This window comes from Sparus aurata, chromosome 7 (assembly GCF_900880675.1).
Source record: "Sparus aurata chromosome 7, fSpaAur1.1, whole genome shotgun sequence".
NCBI lineage: Eukaryota > Metazoa > Chordata > Actinopteri > Spariformes > Sparidae > Sparus > Sparus aurata.
Genome location: NC_044193.1, coordinates 4684832 through 4703861, shown reverse-complemented (window position 1 = coordinate 4703861; position 19030 = coordinate 4684832). Strand labels below are relative to the sequence as shown.

At 42.7% G+C, this 19030-nt stretch overlaps 1 protein-coding gene across 1 annotated transcript; it reads left to right on the top strand.

Annotated features, from left to right (window-relative positions):
- The first annotated feature begins 426 nt into the window (after positions 1 to 426).
- On the top strand, positions 427 to 18469 carry marchf9 (membrane-associated ring finger (C3HC4) 9). Its single transcript, XM_030424504.1, has 4 exons — positions 427 to 1240; positions 14301 to 14456; positions 16186 to 16378; positions 17076 to 18469. The coding sequence occupies exons 1-4, from the start codon at positions 890 to 892 to the stop codon at positions 17405 to 17407; spliced, it is 1032 nt and encodes a 343-aa protein (XP_030280364.1). The 5' UTR covers positions 427 to 889; the 3' UTR covers positions 17408 to 18469.
- Positions 18470 to 19030: the final 561 nt, after the last annotated feature.

The window sequence follows — 19030 nt, the reverse complement described above, 5'->3', positions numbered from 1 at the left end:
CTACCGAGAGGAGATGAAATAGAGGAAGGTGGAGGAGAAAATGGACCATGATCTGACGCCTGGGATGCTACAGTGAGGGACAATACGAAGAAAGAAAGAAAAAATAACAATAATAACAATAGACGTTTTTCTAATCACATCCGAATCCAACTTCCATCTCATCCTTCCCTGCGCCTTTTTTTTTACGATTGTTTTTCTTCTTTTTTTTTTTTCAAGGATTATGATTCTTGACGAGAGTCCCAGATGTGACTGTGTGGATGGCATGTCGTTGTCTTTTTTTACATCCCATCATCTCCTGTTTCCTGGCTCCGTGTTGCTCTCTCGTCCTCCTCTCGTCCACTCTCTCGCAGTCTTCTGCTTTGGGTAGCACACACACACACACACAAAAAAAACATGTAGGCTATTTTTTGCTGCAAGCCCAGTGCATCTGAAAAAAAAAAAAAAAAAGGTGTCTTTGAGAGCAGCAGCAGAGGAAGCGAGGAGGAGGAGGAAGAAGGAGAAGAAGAAGAAGAAGAAAATGGACCGTGGAAAATGAAAAACCTTACAGTGTTTTTTTGGGGTGCGGTGGAAGATGCATGTAGTTGTTTGAGTGATGAATATTGAAGGAGTGTGTCGGCCGGCTGAAAGGGAAAATCTTTCATCCGCATTGGCTTAGACACACATGCCATCAGTGGGGCGAGAGCCTTTTATTCCACTGGATGTGGTGTTAATGAGAAAAATACTACCATGGGAAGAAAAAAATGAACATGTATGAATAAAAACAATAACATTCATAATAATAATCATAATAATAATACTAGAAGAAGGAGGAGGAGAGGAGAAAAGACACACAAAAAAAAAACACTTGATTTATTTATTCCAGTCTGGCGGATTCTGTGTGTAGCCAAACATGTTCAAGTATCGGATCCGCATGTTTTTCAATGAACTGAAAGTCCTGGTGTTTATGCGATCCGATTCGAGACAGTCCGGCTCAGACACAGATAGACGGTCCAACACCACCACCGCCACCGCCACCATGCGAGGTCTGGGGATGGGCGGCTGCGGTTGGCCGCCGTTCGTCGACTGCCATTCCCGGGATGACGAGGAGGAGTACTACGGCAGCGACCCGCGGCCCCGGAGCCTGGCGTTTGAGGACAAGGAGCCCAAGCTGCAAGTGGGCCTGGACGCCGTGTCGCTGGCCAGCACCGCCAGCAGCCTGCGGACCCCCCAGTGCCGGATCTGTTTCCAAGGCCCAGAGCAGGTAGACATGCAGCATGAGTGTAGAAATGGCTCCTGATGCAGGAGACAGGATGTGTGTTTTTGTTTTTTTCCCCCCCCCCCCACATTTCTGCGCTCTTAAATGTGCAGTGGAGCCATTTCACCACGCATGAATTGTTCCAGGTCAGCAGGTTTATTGATTTTTTTTTTTTTTTTTTTTTTTTTTTTTTTGGTAGGAAGTTGATTTAAACAATCACACTGAGCTCTGTGTTGTAATCTGCCATTTTGATTTTTTTTTTTTTTTTTTTTTTTTTGTTATACAGCAAATCACAAAGGCTCTTCTGTGATTCAGTGGAGCTACTACAACCATCCTGTCCTACATCTCTCTCTCTCTCTCTCTCTCTCCCTCCCACCCACCTTCTCCTCAGCTGCCTCCTTTGAAAAAAACAATCTAGGATGAAGCCTTGGTTGTAAAAATAGTCAAATCAGTTTTATTTATGAGCCCCCACCTCCCCAAAAAAAAAAAAAAAAATCAAATCACAAATCTGCCTCTCATGGCTTCACAGAACCAGACACAATCTGTCCTCACACCCTCGACTCTGAGGCAAATATTGTCCTTTTGTGCTGGATGAAGAAAAGGATGATTGCTCATCGATCTGGACGTCTGAATAACGCTTGTTTTCACTGCTAAGCTAATCGGCGGTGGAAAAAAAGGCAGCAGTTTCCCACACACGTCTGAAATCCGGCCAGCATAGCAACAAAGAAAGTTGGCCAATTAGGTCTGCGGGATGACAAACAGAGTGAGAGGGACTGAATATGCATGAGTCACAATCGCTTTGTAAATGCAAATCAAACTGTCCCCTCGTCTGCGTGTGTCACCGGACGGGATGATCGGCGATTGATCGGGTGGCGATCGCCGTTCCCGTTCCAGACGACGGTGTCGACTGTGACGATGGATGACAAGTTCATTTGTCAGCCTTATTTCTGCTTCCCTCGCTCTCTCTCTCTCTCTCTCGCTACTCCGCTCGATGTGCTTTCTTCTTCTTTCTCCCCGAACAAAACAATAAGTAGTGCCTCTCCTTTGGTCGGTGGCCAAATGTTGATCTCACCAGATGTGCAGAAACCTGCGCCGCCTGGCTCAGCAGGTAGTCCTGAAGCCTGAGATAATTAGAAACACTGTAAATCCTGTCGGAGGACAGATGGATATTACCATTTAGTCACTTCCCTAAGATAGGCCTATAGTGTTATTACAGCCCATGTGCTAATTTATGACATCTGGCTTAGAGTTTCTGCTGAGAGACATAGTAAACCGGAGAGTATAAATCAGTTCGGGCTTGTTTTGGAAAGTCGTTCCGTGTTGCAGACTGGGATCAACCCCGGGTTCTTGTCTTGCCCACTCAAACATCCCCCTTTAATAAAAGGTTGATGTTTTGAGCTCTGGGCTCTCCGGCAAGGTGACTCATCGTGCAACATGGCTCTGAGCTGCCTCTTTTAGCTACAGACAAAGAGAAAAGCAAACAAAGCACCGAGGGAAGACCCTGAGACTACACTACTACATCAGCTCCTCGCTCTGATATGATTTTTGTATTTTTTTTTTTGCTTTCTGCCTCCACGGCACTCAGTTTTTCTGGAAAGGTAAAGTGCCTCCTTGGGTGCAGGGTGAGAGGAGGAGGGTGGGGCGAGGAGGGGGAGCTCACGTTTGCCATTCTGTTGTTATTCCATTATTCAGGCGGGTCACAACAGGGGCCGGGATCATGTCGCTGTCAGCGGGCCAATTACCTACAGACATAATCACCTCGCTCTGTGGGCCGCATTGAGTGTGAATCCTTATTAACTGTCTGTCAAAGGCGTCAGTGTGCGGCACGGTACAGTAGCCGGGCCACCGAGTCCACTTAACGCTGTCTGGATTCACAGAAGTCGTGCCAGCGCCGGCTGGAGGGGGGCCGGCCGCGTTGGGTTTCTGCATGGAGATATGTTGGAGTGAGGCGAGGTGGCGGTGAAGGTGGTGGTGGAGGAGGAGGAGGAGGAGCAGGAGGTGGTGGTGATCACCCTCGCCTGCCCTTTTCACTCGCAGTGCCCAGCAGCGTGTTTCCACAGTGACACGCAGTCTGGAGCTCAGGAGGCACTTCCTTCCTCGCCGAGGTTTTTGTCTTAAAGGTTACAGCTGAGGAGGAACACCATTTTCTTAGTCATAGGAGTGACACACCAAATTAACACCTTCATGCTCTGTGAAGTGGCCTTGAGGGACAAACCCACGCAACATCACCCGGCAGTAGCAGTGTGTGTGTGTGTGTTTGTGTGTGTTTGTGTGGGTCGAGCAGCCTTCATGTCGGGAAAAGGTTCCCATTGTTGTTGAAGGTTGAGTATGTTTTTCTTCTTGTCAACAAACCCCCCACGAAAAGACCAAAACTAACAATGAACCGATCCGAGGAACCTGAGCTCAGCTGTCATCAGAGAGCGGTTTACAAGATAAGATCCTACAAATGAAATGATGAATTGTTATTGTGACTATCATTCTTTGTCTGTGCCTTCGAGAACAAGACTCGCTTTTGATTCATAAATATAAAGCTTTATGATGTGCCGACTTCGTTGGTTTGCTGTCGTTAATAGTAAACAGCCACAGGATCTTTTACATGCTTCCCATTCATTGTGCAGAGCTTTTTAGTAGCGTTGTGTTGACTCGCTCATGATTTCTATGAAGTCAACTGGCGAATACCGATCTGATCTTGCTTGCAGCTGCTTCCTTAAATACCTAACACAAAGACGTGTAGTGTAAATATATATAATAATAATTATAAATAGTTTTCTGCACCGTGTTCTTTAAAACCAAAACGATTTCATATCAGCCAATAACATATCCACTGATTCTGATATATCTGTGCTATTTGATGACCTGTGATAGAAACGTACAGATTCAGCAGCGTCACGGCTTATATCTCGCCCAGAACGTCTTCAGAAACGATATGAGAGAAAAGTAAAGTAGTGATGTGAGAGAAAGTCTCCAAACGAGCCCCTGTGTTGTTCAGATTTGAAATCCCAGAGCAGCTGGCTGTGAGTGCCGTCTGTCCGATCAGGTGAAGCCGGGAGTGTTTGCGCCGCTGTAGGAGGTTGTTGGTCAAATGTCAAATGCTGGGAAGCCCTGCAAGCACTCGCGTCCAAAAAGCAGCCCTGTGGGCTTTCTTTTATTTTTTTGAGAAAGGGAAATATAAAGGATGAATGAGTAGATCGTTAGAATTTACGCATGTACGACTGTACAGAAAAAAACCACACTGAACATCAGAGAGAAGCTCATTTTCTCTGTTTTTTAAGCACACTTGTTAATGAACGTGCAAATTCAAGACTGAGAATCGGAGATCAGAGGAGGTTGAATGACTCTGGGTTGACTCGAAGTTGGGTTTCTATATTTATTATTTATGAGAAAATCATTTACAGAACAGCCGCACAATTGAGCTTCAGATCAATGCTTTTGATCTGAAAAGTTAGAGAACTACTTACAGAACACGCTTCTAATGAACTCAAATAAAACAAACTTCACTCAGCTACCTAATGAGGATGTTTTTTTAATCGCACGGACAGACGTTGAGACTTTACTCTGCTGATACTCGTGTTCATAAAGAGTTCAGGATACTCGTTTCAGCTCACCAATAGTGAAAAATGTGACTTCCTCCTTCGCTCTCGTCATACTTGCTGCAGCCACTAGGGGGCCGCGTCACCTCAACACCAACATATCTTGTGCTATCTTGTTGGGGATCTGCCAAAAATGACTCACGCTGTCATTTCTCTTGGGAGGAAAAATGCAAGAGCCACACAGCTGCTCCAAATGTGTATTAATCCGTGGCTGAAAATAGTTCCCCAACAAACACACAGTTTCCTCCTGAATCCGTTCTGCGTGCTGAACATATTTCTGAGTCATCTTCAAAGATTTTACATCTTCAGAATGAACCACATTGTTGGTTTTGGTCTTCACGTTGTTGACAATAACAAGAATGTAGGAAAAAACCTCAGCCTAATCCTTTAAATCTGGATGAAGGTTTACTGTCAACATGTTTTTATGTGAGCACATCCCGCTCGTCCAGATGTGACCTCGCATGTTCTGTGTTGCCTTCAGGTACAGAGCCGGGTCCTTAAAATGGGAGCGCTTCCGAACGGAAAAAGACGCATTCGACACACAAAAAATTACCCCCAAAAATGTGTTTTCCAATTCCATCCTCATTTAGTTCATTGGAGTTGGATTCAATTAGATTTGACTCAGCTAGGTAAAATTCATAGGTTTTAATTTGCCCCCCGGGAATAATCAGTATTAAAATATTACTGCAGAAAACTTGAAAATCTTATCAACTCATTAGTAGAATCACTATTTCTGTGATAATCATTCAGCTGTTCAGTTTTTAATGTTGTTACTTATTTCCTGAAGGTTGTGTTTGGAGACGCTCCCCTGAAAACAATTATAAGTAAAGTCGTTAATAGTCTTCCGTACATGAATAAACATCACGTAGGCTAAAATCCTGTGATCTTGAGGGGGAAGATCAATAACTGAACATGAAACAAAACCTCCAGAGTTTGAATGTGAGACACTTGAGTTTTTTTGTTATATATTTAAATTAATTCTGTTACTTAAAGCAAAACTCTCGCCAAAATGCAACCTAGGCTTTTTTTGTGAATGTATATGAGTCAAACCTTTGTGTTAAAGCATAATTACGACGAAAGAGGCACTTTTAAGATTTACCGTATTTTCGTTTTCGGGTCAAACTCATTTTCAATGGGAGTGCTACGGGCACTTTTACGATAGCATCAAAATCTCTATTTTTAAAACAGTAAGAAGGCTCGACACAACATGAAACTTTGCTGGTAGTATCACCAGGGTCTCTACACATGAACACGAGCATTGAGAACATTGTTTGTGTACACAGAGTTTACTAAAAAGAAGGTTTTTGAACAACTCACATTAGCAGTAGCTTGTTCCGCTCGCCGCCGTCCTGCCAGTGGAGAAGTGTCGATCTCAGAATGTGACGTAACCTGGAGGACAGTTAAGGTGGAACGCTCCTAAAGCTTAGTTCCATATAAATGCACAGATAATTCGTTGTTTTGTCGTTAGTGAAAAACAATATTGACCTTGTAGTTGAAAAAGGAGCCTCATATAAGAAACGATACTAAAATAAAAAGCCGGAAAAGTCACGTGAGATATCGCGTGGATAGTTGTTGCCAGAAGACAGTAGTTCCACCTTAACTGTCCTCCAGGTTACGTCGCATACGATACTTCTCAGCTGCCATGATGGCGGCTAACGGAACAAGCTACTGCTAACGTGAGTTGTTGTTCAAAAACTTCCTTTTTAGCGCTCCCATTGAAAATGAGATTGACCCAAAAACGAAAATACGGTAAATCTTAAAAGTGTCTCTTTCGTCGTAATTATGCTTTTACACGAAGGGTTTACTCGGGTACATTCACAAAAAAAGCCTAGGTTGGCGAGAGTTTCACTTTAATAGCGATAATTGGACAGATGTGCAAAAAACATCTGTGTTGTGTTATTAATGTGGCAGATGATGAAAATACTTTAAGATGTAGATGAGACGGTTTCTGCTTCTGTTCGAGGTTTTTAAATCATAATCAGAGCTTTTAAAGGTCTTTGTTTTTATTTTGTCCTGGTCGATCGTGACATTAACATTCACGTAGAAGAAGCCTGAAAACGTTTCCTCACACACACACACACACACACACACACACACACACACTCGTCGCCAGGACAGCTTGACATTTTCAGAAATGTTTGCTTTCATATGTTTTTTTATTTAGTTTCTCATATACTTCTGACCTTCTCTCTGTTATCTTTATAATGTCAGCAGGCAAGTTATTTTAAAGTTTATGAGTGGCATGTGGCTCATCTGCCAAATCCAATCTCTTTTGCGGCGGGACACTTGAAGTCTTTTTATTATAAGTGGGAAGGTCAAACGAGCCAAATGGGGGAATGACAGCGTGCAGAAGGACGGGGGAAAAAAAAAAAAATTGGAAACAATATTTGTGTCAGTGACATCCTCCGACACATAAAACCTGTAGTGATGGAAACAGGTATTCATCTGACGAGTTACTATGAACATATTCTGATTCATATTTCTGAGTCACAGTTTGGAAACGAAATATTAGTTCAGAAATCTGCACCAAGAAAATAGATTTTCTTTTCAAAATCACGCTTGATTTCCATGATAACTGAATCATGAGGCAACAACATGGAGAAGAAATACTACAACAAATATTAGCAACAAATCTGAAGGATCTCAATTTGGGATTCATTAATATATTTAGTCTTGGGCTGAAATGAGATATAGTGAAAATCTCAAGTTATTTGCTGTTGCAATCAATATTTTCCAGAAGATTGAGTCCCGAACTGTTATTACAGCGTCTTTGGGCTTTTTAAAATTTATTTATTTTTTTAAATATACGTTTATTACTTGTTTAAAATTTAACACAGAAATAAAAACCAAACAGCCACAGCACATAGTCGTGATACCAATAACAACAGTCATATTAAAACTAAATACAAAGCAAAGCAGTTTTTGGCAGTACAGAAAATATATATCTCTCTTTATATATAAACATACATATGTACATAAAGATATACACATATAAAGAATAGTTTGGGCTTTTATTTTGATATGAAAACGTGTTAATATTTGACAAGGTGTGAGTAAGATAGAAGAACGGCTGCACGCCACTTCTGTCTATATTTTTGGTTTAAAGCAGGAGATAATGACAAACCAAGAGTTATGAATGAGACTGCATTCCGTCTTTACTGTAAGACAATAATATCGTCTGTCGATATATTTAGACGCGACAATACCATGATATAAAATATATGACAGTAACATTCTTTGAGGTCAGTTTATCTGCTGTCTTACTGGGAGTTTACTGGAAGTTTGACGTCCAATCAGTGCATCCTGATACCTGAACGACTGAATAGTTTGATTGCCAGTCTGACTCTCGTTATGAGATGTCTCACCCTCTGCAAAACAACATGACCACTGCAGCGTACCAGCGACAGGAGGACCTTTATCGTATCCTCAGAGTTTGGTCACATTTAGGCGAGAAAGCTACTGGTTTGGTTCAGGAAACATCACGGTGGTTTGGGCTTAAATAACTACATTACCTATAAAAATCCAGAACTTAAGTTATTTGATGGACCTGAACAGCAGTGGGCTACGTGACGGTCCTGTGCTTGTTTGACCCGCCCATCCATCCCCGACTTACTCTGGCTCGTACTGCTTCACCTGACCGCCTCCTTTGCTGCTGTAATAACTACGACGGCCACTTGAGGTCTTACACAAACACGCTGATAGGTTTCACTGTAGTCTCTGTGTTAACTTCCAGCAGGTCCGCTGTGCTGCGTATCTGCTCCGTCCAGCTCCGGCAGTCCGAAGCCGTCCAGAACAAATACGCAGGACTTCTGTCTCTGCCGGATGCCGGAGCACTACGCAGCAATTCAGCTGAATTTAGCACCGAGCAGACAGGAAGTCACGCACCAAAACAACAATATGACATCCGGTTACTTTTCAAAATAACACACTCCGTGTTGACGCCAGCACACAAATCTCAAAAAAGAGACAAACACAAGCTCTTCTACTAATACTTCAGTCGGGAACACTTCCTGTTGTCGTTTTGATAACACATACCTATAACTGCGGTCCCCAGTGATTATGTGATTATCACGGGAGCTCCTCGGTCTCGCGACACCAGTTGTTCAACAGTACTGCGCTGTGGCGGACTCAAAACGCAACCAGTGGGGGTAAACGGACGGCGGAGCAAAACCGGACTGGAGCTGTAAGGCAGCGGACACGTATCTGGTGGAATCTCGGGGTTATATGAACGCATCCAGTCTGTTTGTCAGCATTCAGAGACGGTTCGGGACACGTTAGCTTAGCACAGAATATGTGTGTCGTTTCAAGGCAGTCCTGATCGAGATTATTAAAGTTGAACCTTGTCTGATTGATTTGTAGTAAAAGTGAACGTAAAATCACCACCACCACCCGCCAAATATTTTCTCAATTAATCAATTATTGGTTTGCTGTGGTACGCATTGTATAATCATGTCATCTAATCTTTGACCGACAGTCAAAAAACTAAAGATAAAGGAGCAAATTCTCACATCTAAGAAGCTGAAACCATAAAATGTTTGTTTCTTGAAAATGGAACTTAACCATTAATTGATTAGCGCAGATTCATCCTCTGCTGCTCAAGGGATTGGTTAATCCAATAATCATGATTTCATACCGTGTTATGTGTTGGACTCTTTCTAGGCTGGGCACAATGATCTGTAGCTTTAGAGGTGCTGGTTACCTTTGGACAGCGGCCAGGCTATCTGTTCCCCCTGCTTTCAGTCTTTATGCTAAGCTAAGCTAACTATCTCCTGGCTCCAGCTTTATGTTAATTTCTTTTAAAATCACATAATTTGCATTTAACTCCACTGAAGTGAACTCTCCTGTCAGCCAGTGTTTGTTTCATGTCCTCCGGATCTGTTTCGGTTCGCCGGGAGATGTAAATTGTTATGAAGTTGGATGTGTGTTTGTGTGTGTGTGTGTGTGTGTGTGTGTGTGTGTGTGTGTGTGTCGTCGTCAGGCTTCAGCAGCTCCTCACTCCTCCTCCACCTGCCTGCCCTTGAAGCTCCACCGCTCACTGCCGTTGTTGCAGAGTGCTAACATTCCCCCCCCCCCCCCACATCAAGCTGCGTCCTTAATAGCTGCGGTTACACTGAGAATATTTTTCCGCAAACCTAATTGAAATCATTCTGATCAGAGATTTCTATTTGAGTGTTTGCATTAAACGTTAAATACATTGATCCGGTAAGATGTGCGCACACATGCCCCGAAGCATTTCATCAGAATGTAACGTATTTGACAGCCGCTGAGTTGAACCGACCGGCGTGGAGCAGAAAGAGGAAGAAGAGGAAGAAATATTTTATTATTTCATTCACTCCTCTCCTCTGCCTGTTAATGAAACTGTCAAGATGGACTCACATCGTCTCTTGGGAACAGTCTTTGTTGTTGTTTTGAGTTTTGAGCCTTTCGACTACGAGTGCACAGACGTTTTCCTTTCGAGGGCCAAAATGGGAACCGAATTGCAGGCAAAAAAGGCAAAATATAATAAGGTAAAATATCTCTTAACTGACTGACCTCCTGCACAAAGAGTCACTCTGCCTGCTGTGCTTCACTGATGAACACTGATTATTAATTAATGATCCTACATCTTCAAGGGGATTAATCTACCTCATCATAAACAGTGATTTATAATCCAAAACGCTTTATATTAAAGCTGTAATGAGCCTTATTTAATAAGTGATAAGGCCTTTAAAAGTCCTCATTAAAAGTATTACAACTACTTCAATATAATAATAGCATAATAAACACATTCAGAGCAGTTCTTATTATTTATAACAGCACTGCAAATACATTTATTGAGTTTAATTGACTTATAATGTCGTTGTTAAACCTTTATTAAGCTTCGTTGGATGCTTTATTTAGTTTTTTGATGCTATCTTTAACGCTTATACACTATTAAAGGGATATTCCGGTGTAAGTTTAATCCATGGTCTAAATCACCGTGAAACTGTGTCAGACTCCCTCTGGAGAGATCAAGTTAGCAGACCGCTAATTTACGGAGTTTTATCAACCTCAGAAACGACCGCATAACAACAATACACTGCAGTAAATGGATCCAAATATAAACCGCCACCAAAAGCCACAAATAATGCTCAGAACAGCACCAAACTTCAGCAACAGTACAAATAGGGTCTCAGCACATAGTCCGGTGCATCTAACCTCCGCTAGCTTAGCTGGATTTCTACTGAAAAGCTGACTAAATTTACCACTCTTCTGCAGCAGCCTCCTGTTGACGGGAAGTCCCGACGAGTCGATTACCGAGTGCAGTAGAGTTCCGCGGCTCATGGATGAAAATGTATGATTATGACTCCATGGAAAAGCAATCAAAGTTCATATGTGTCTTACCCGCCAGTTTATAACAGTTATTATCGAGAGCGGACAGGGAAAAGAACGGAATTGAGCATTTCTAACCGCACTCGGTAATCGTCGCGTCGGGACTTCCCGTCAACAGGAAGCTGCTGCAGGAGAGTGGTAAATTTAGTCAGCTTTTCAGCAGAAATCCAGCTAAGCTAGCGGAGGTTAGATGCCCCGGACTATGTGCTGAGACCCTATTTGTACTGTTGCTGAAGTTTGGTGCTGTTCTGAGCATTATTTGTGGCTTTTTGGTGGCGGTTTATATTTGGATCCATTTACTGCAGTGTATTGTTGTCGTGCGGTCGTTTCTGAGGTTGATAAAACTCCGTAAATTAGCGGTCTGCTAACTTGATCTCTCGAGAGGGAGTCTAACACAGTTTCACGGTGATTTAGAACATGGATTAAACTTACACCGGAATATCCCTTTAATGTTTAAAAGCATCTTATTAAGCCATACAAAGGCTTTTTTTTACACTAATTACAAGGAACTTAATATAAAGCGTAATGCAGTCGTAATGTTTTTTGACCATTGAGTTGTTAAATGATCATTAAGATCTTTGAGATTTGCAGTAAACAGTTTTATCTGCCAGAGAAGAGTTTTATTTTGATAACGTCACTTCGTTTTACCCAGCCGTACATGCACAGAGCGATCAGATTACGGGTTTGCATGGTTATTAGGCGCTAATATTTTCTGATTTAACTCATTATCAAAGGTTTACTCCAGCAGTTTTGGTCTGATCTCTTGTGATGGAGGTGGTTACATGATTATTAGCAGGTTATTAGGTTCCACGTAAACGCAGCTATCGATTTAAAAATAACTCTCGCTGGTGTTTTTTTTAAGAGCGTTCACTCGTGTGTGATGCATGTTTCAGGACATGCAGTATTTTAGTTTTCTTCGCTTTTCATTAAGTGAAATGGGGAAGTGATGCAAAACATGCCATCAAATATTAAGCCGCTTCTGACAAAATGGATGTTTGACGTTGAGCGGTGACGACAGCCCTTAATATGGTCATCCTTAATGTGGCGAATATGCCAGCAGGCTTCAGGTGCTGGTGTGGTGCTGAAGAGACAGATAGTTTGGTCCTAAAGCATCGTGAGGAAATGATGATAGGAGGGGTTTTTTTTTTTGTATTTAATCTAAAAGGAGAGCACTTTTTTGGGGGGTAGAACAGCTGAAGGTGTCCTGTTTTATTAATCCTGCCCAGTATCTCTGTCTTCTTTCACTTATCCCTCGTGAGATTTGGGAGATTATAAAAGAGATCAAAATGTTTACACCTGCAAGATGACTTTCATGTGTGCCACCGGTCGTAAGGAGCCATTTAATAATAACAGTAATCATCGTCTGTATCGGGGCTTAATTCTCCCGACAGCAGCGGCTGATGCAGGACAATAAGATCACTCCGACAAAACACAACACATGTGGATTTTTACCCGCGATCGATCTGACCTCTTGCAGAAATAGCAGTCAAATTAAACGTGTCCTTCGTTCCCAGTCGTCCTGCTAATCGCTGTAGAGAGACGAACGCACGATGACTGTGTCGGTTCATGACTAAACTATTCCCTCATTTTCAGGCGATATAAAGTCACACACTGAGTCATCTGCTCTTCCACAGTTAAACAAAGTGTAACCAGGACATTTGAAGTTTAGCTGCATTGTGCGTTTAGCGTCAGAGTAGCTGGAATAGTTGGTTAAAAGTGACTCATGTGGGTATTGGTGACGCAGTTTTATCATTTTGGGGAACGGTTGTTGACTTTCTGGTGGAGCGTTTTGATCAGAAGCTCGATACCGCTCGCTCGAAAGGAAGCCGGACAAGACAGTTACAAAATCCGCACAGAAGCAACTTTAAAGCTCACAACACTTTATATCTTCATATTCAAGTGTCAAAAAACGACAAACTAGCATTGTATTGGGTTATACAGCGTGTTATTAGCGGTGCTAGCGGGCTGGACAGAGCTAGGCTAGCTTTGTCCCTGTGTTCAGGTCAAGCTAACCAGTTGCCAGTCGCTGCTTTATTTAAACTGGCAATAGAGAAGTTTTTGCTTTAACTTCTCATCGTATCACTTTAATATAGACAACATCAACATTTAGATTGGCTCCCTGTAAACTTCGCTGTCACTGTGATATTTTCTCTGAGCAAATCGAAGGCTGAGTGACAATCGAGTCAAACTGACACCTTTTCTATCTGCTTTCATGTTTCGGTGTAAAATGATTAAACTAATTATGTGTCACTCTTGGGAAACAATTGTCACACGCTCGCTCTTTTGGTACTTCTTGGTAAGAGTTAGGAACACGTGAGCTCTGAGTGTCAGAGTCGTTAGAGCCACTCAAAGTGGCTCTAACGACTCTGACACTCAGAGCTCACGTGTAGAAAAGTTTTTGGTTTAACTTCATCAACATTTAGATTGGTTCCCTATAAACTTTGCCGTCACTGTGTCAATGGTTGACCAAACCGGCCTTCGTGTGGTTTGCTCTGTCTCGGTGAGCTCAGGTGTGAATGGTTGTTAAGCTGTCTGGGGGGAGAACTCAGTACAGAACTGTAGGAGGGTGATAAAAGGTGTTGTAGGCCATCTCTTCTGTTCAGAGACGGTCGTTCCAGTTTGGCATACAAGGATTCTTTTAACCAGTCTTTCAAACCATCTGTCACACGCGTCATTAACGTCCCTATAAGGACACGCAGGGTTTAAAAGCTGCGACTCGATTCCAGTTAGTTAGAACTGAACTGAAACATGTCCAGTTTCCTACAATACAGCACTTAGAAATATGGCCACTAGAGGGCGCCACCTAACAAGAAAGGTAAATATGGATGGTAATAAGCTGCTTTCACATTGTCGCTTTTTTATGAGGATGGGTTGATCAATACAGGCAGACAGTAGCACCATTAGGAGGGATAGTATCGATCCTAATATCGAACAAATACGTGTTTTTCTAAATACATTTCTGATTACTAGTTATTGGACCGTGTACATCCCACCAAGCCAATGTGATTGTGACTCTGGTCTTTAAAAATAAAGGAAATTAGATCAGAATGAGTTTGTGTTAATGTTTGAATAATATCTGTTTCCCGCTGAACTCACGCTGCTGTGTTTCCCGTTCCGTCCTGCAGGGCGAGCTGTTGAGCCCGTGCCGCTGTGACGGCTCCGTGCGCTGCACCCATCAGCCCTGCCTCATCCGCTGGATCAGCGAGAGAGGATCCTGGAGCTGCGAGCTCTGCTACTTCAAGTACCAGGTCCTGGCCATCAGCACCAAGAACCCTCTGCAGGTAAACACGAAGGGGTTCTAACAAACTGACACACAGGGAAGGAACGTAACTGAGTAGATTTACTCAAGTACCGCGGTATTTTTATGTACTTTACCTTTGAGAATTTCCGTGTTCTGGTACGTTATACTTTCACTCCACTACACATTTTATTTTACTCATTCATTTGTCTGATTACTTTAGTTACTTGTCACTTTGCAGATTACATGCAGCATCAGAGCCTAAGTCGCAGTTTTTTAAATTTGTTTATCATTTATTATTAATTATTAATTACACTGGCAGTCGGTTAAAAAACATACAGATTGTGATATCTGTAAAAATGCAGAATTATGAGTTCGATTCATGGATTGTAATCGTATATGTATACTTACTTGTACTTTTGAAACTTAAGAACATATAATATTAGATACTTTAAGACTTTATCTCCATTTCTGTTTGTATAGGGGACTTTCAATATGACCAGAGTAATATTTTCACATAATATCTTTACTTTTACTCAAGTGTGACTCTTCTGGATATCTTTACGACGCAGCTAAAACACTGATTCTGACACAAACCCGGCTCCACGCTCGCCTCCTGAATTGCAGAAACAGAAGCGAGCGCCGCTCCAGCACTGATTCTGTGCCCGCTCGGACGAGTCTGACTCAAGCTGCACATGGGATTCAACTTACAAACCGGCCAGCACAGCATGGCTCAGTTCAGCTCGCTCTGGCTCGGCCTCCTCGTCAATTTCCTCACAAAACACGTCCAACACTTTCTCGACTGGGATTCAGGGTTTTGGATAAACATCACGTAAACAAGATGGAGATAGTCTGTGAATATGTAAAACCCTGCTCAGCATGCAGGTAAAACGCCGTCGTGCTCTGCGAGGCGTCATTTTTTTTTTTTTTCTAAATTCACGAGTGAACCAAGCGGGGCAGATCTTACTGCGCGCCGCTGACAGAGACGGTTCATATTAACATATACAACATATAAACGCTGCTGCATCAGATCCAACACTCTGCGAGAGAACGTCTCCGTCACTGTGGTGCGAGGCCAGTTTGCCATATTGCGCTGACACATTTTCTCCCTGCGTCACCGTCCGTCTGTACTCCTGCTCAGAGGCGGCCAACGGCTCTGAAACCTAAAGACAAGGAGGCCGTGTACGTGTGTGTGTGTACGTGTGTGTGTGTGTGTTTGTCTGACATACTCCTGAATGTGTGCGTTCATCGTAGACTCCAATGTGTTGATTTCTCTCTCCGGTCAGATGTAATTTGCTGGAGGGGATCTACGTGCTTTTAGTCCAGCATCATACTGATTATGCACGATAACTTCCACAACCGTTGGAGCAGCGTGAAAAGTGCAACTGCTCTTCCTGATTTCCTAGACGTCGCTGTCAGCAGTAGCATTACACAGAAGAAGAAAAGACAGCGTGCATGCAGAAGCGTTGCTTATCGCAGGGAAACAACTTGTCTACTTCCAGTGCAACCACAGAAGCGTGTATACTGCGGGAAGCGGTGTCATTTTTCATGTATTTCGGGGGTTCCTGACCGCTTCACGTTGTGTTTAATTAACAAAATGACAATATCGGATTTATAGCAGAGCTTGTGCTGAAGAAAGGATTCCCTGCGTTTGGAGGGAGGACGGTGAAACGGTGTCAAGTGTGTTTAAATTGCTGTACTTGTGCTTTTACTTCAGTGAAGGATGTGAGTACTTCCTCCACCGCTGATTCAAACGTTTCTCTCCTCTCCAGTGGCAGGCCATCTCTCTGACGGTGATAGAGAAGGTGCAGATAGCTGCCATCATCCTGGGTTCCCTTTTCCTCATCGCCAGCATCTCCTGGCTCATCTGGTCCTCCCTCAGCCCCTCGGCCAAGTGGCAACGTCAGGACCTGCTCTTCCAAATCTGCTACGGCATGTACGGCTTCATGGATATCGTCTGCATAGGTAAAGGCGGGCTCTTAAAAAATGCGCAGGCAGGGTTAAAAATAGCTTCAGCTATAGATGAATTGTATAAGAATATATCACAGCGATGTAGTAGAAGGAGAGAGAGGGAGCCTCAAAGAGACGCATTATGCAACGAGGGGAGTAGCGAAGAAAGCGGGATGCAACAACACCAAAATATATTAATAAACATCGGTTGCATTATGCAAGGACAAACTAACACGGTGATGAAAAACATGAATTCAGCGCGCATTCTGTTAGCCGTTAAGGTCAGACGAAAATGAAAAAAGCAGAAAGTGAATTAAAGGAGCAGATGGTGCATATAGGTGGAGGATGACGTGAAGACAAAGCAGATCATGACGACGTGGCAGAGAACGAGAGGTTCGGCTTCAGCAGGAGCGACCCGGTTGAGTGTTCTGGTGTCGCTGCGAGCCGCCTCGCGTACGACAGCGCTGAAAACAGATGGCAGCAGATATCTGCACTGTGGTTATTGCCAACCGTCTATTCTCATCCACAGGCGAGGTGGAAGCTTCCTACCTACCGTGCTGATGGAGCCTTTTAGCATAACATTTGATGTACAGCAGTGGGAATTCATTGGCTTTTCACACACTGTCCTTCACCCTGTTTTCTTCTTCTTCTTCTTCTTCTTCCTTCTTCTTCTTCTTTCTTCTTCTACCTTCTTCTTCCTCTCTCTGCCCAGGCCTCATCATCCACGAGGGATCGTCAGTGTATCGAATCTTCAAACGATGGCAGGCTGTCAATCAGCAGTGGAAAGTACTGAACTACGAGAAATCAAAGGACTTGGGCGACCCGTTGAGTTCGAGCAGCAAGGCGGGGGCTCGCGGCTCTCGCGGCAACCCTCACGGTCTGGCCAGCAGCAGCGGCGGGCGACAGAGCAGGAGGTTAAGAACTATTCTGAACCACCACTGTGGATACACCATCTTGCACATCCTGAGCCAACTGCGGCCCAACGACCCGCGGATCAGCGCCGCCGCCAACCGGGAGGTGGTGATGAGGGTCACCACCGTATGAGTGGGACTTTCTGGCATGCGTGATGGGATAGACCTCGTTTTTTTTTTTTTATTTTCTTTGTGTCCAGATGTAAATGAGAGGACGAACTTATGGACCTAATCTTAAATACAGAAGACTCATGTAGGCGACAGGAGCCTGCGAGGATTTCTCTTCTTGTTTCCTACAACAAAAAAAGGAAGCCAGATGCTCCTTTTCAATTATTAAAGAAACGACGAAAACAAGGACGAAAAAGCATTAAAAGACATCGAACGTGAAATGTTGGGGGGGGGGGAAAACCTGTGAACAGGCTTTATAACTTAATCCAAGACGATGAGACGTTTTTTCCAGTTCAATATCAGGATGCACAGAGACATTTTTTCTTTGATTTGATCCTCTTGGTTTGATTTCTACCTATTTCCTTTTTGGGTTCTTTCTTTTTTTTTTTTTTTTACTCACTTTGATTTTGTACGGATGTATGATTTTTAGAGGAAAAAAAAAAAAATCATGTAACTCCATACATGCCAAGCATTTCCAGACGACTATTGTGTGATGATCTTAAAACATTTCTACGAGCTAACCGATGCTGGTAAACAGACCGAAAACTGAAACAAACAAACAAACAAACAAACAAACAAACAGACACGAGGGGGGAACCCCGGAGGTGACAGCTGAACAATAATGTCATTACGAGTGAGAAAAAAAAGAAAAAAGGGGGAAAAAGATTTTAAAAAAAAAGAAAACGATAAGATTCAAGTGACACTTAACCTTTCTGCAATAAAGATACGTATGTACATTTCACAGGGAATTTTGCATGGGTATATAATTTTTATTCTTCATCACATAACATAAGCACATGACAAATTTGCTCTATTTCGAATGGTGCTTGCCAAAATAAAACACTTACCAACATCTGATTTCATTGCACCAACTTTTTGTCGACGGGACAAATGGCAGTGTGTTAACGGCTATTTCAGCTCAGATACAGATTGTTGCTGCTGTGTGCTGATTCAGATTTGATAATAAGTTAAAAAAAAAAAAAACTATTGGATTAAAAACGGGGATCAGACGATCTCTTAATACTCAGTCGCACTCAGTCTCTTCTTTACTCCGCCCTCAGAGCGTTGCATGGACATATTCAGTGTTTGGTGACGTCTTGTTTAAGTCAAATACAAAGTTATCCATAATTTGTTTTCTTTAATTAACGTGTTGAAACTGTTTAAAAGTCTTCCTCAGGTAAATGAAATCAGTGGCAAGCAGATCCACCTGGAGATGATTTCATCAGAGTGGAATCGACTAGTCAGTTTATCATTTAGTTTGATTAGCAGGAGATTAATTGGTGAATATTTTGATAAATTTGTTGAAGCTCATTTTCTCCGTTTAATATCTTTGTAAACTGAAAATTTTGGGGGGATTCAGACTAAACGAGATGTTTAATTTCACCAGAGTGAATGTTGGTAATGTACGTTTCTGCAAACCACAGATGTGCTGAAACTTTATCCTTAGATTCAATTTTGAATTACATGTTTTGACAACGCTTCGCTTATGTTCCAGTTAACTTTAGACATAATATCCACTTGGTCAGAGTTGGGTTAAGATCTTGTTTTGGCTTCTGTTGCTACTAACATGGTTGGAAATTGTCCCAGT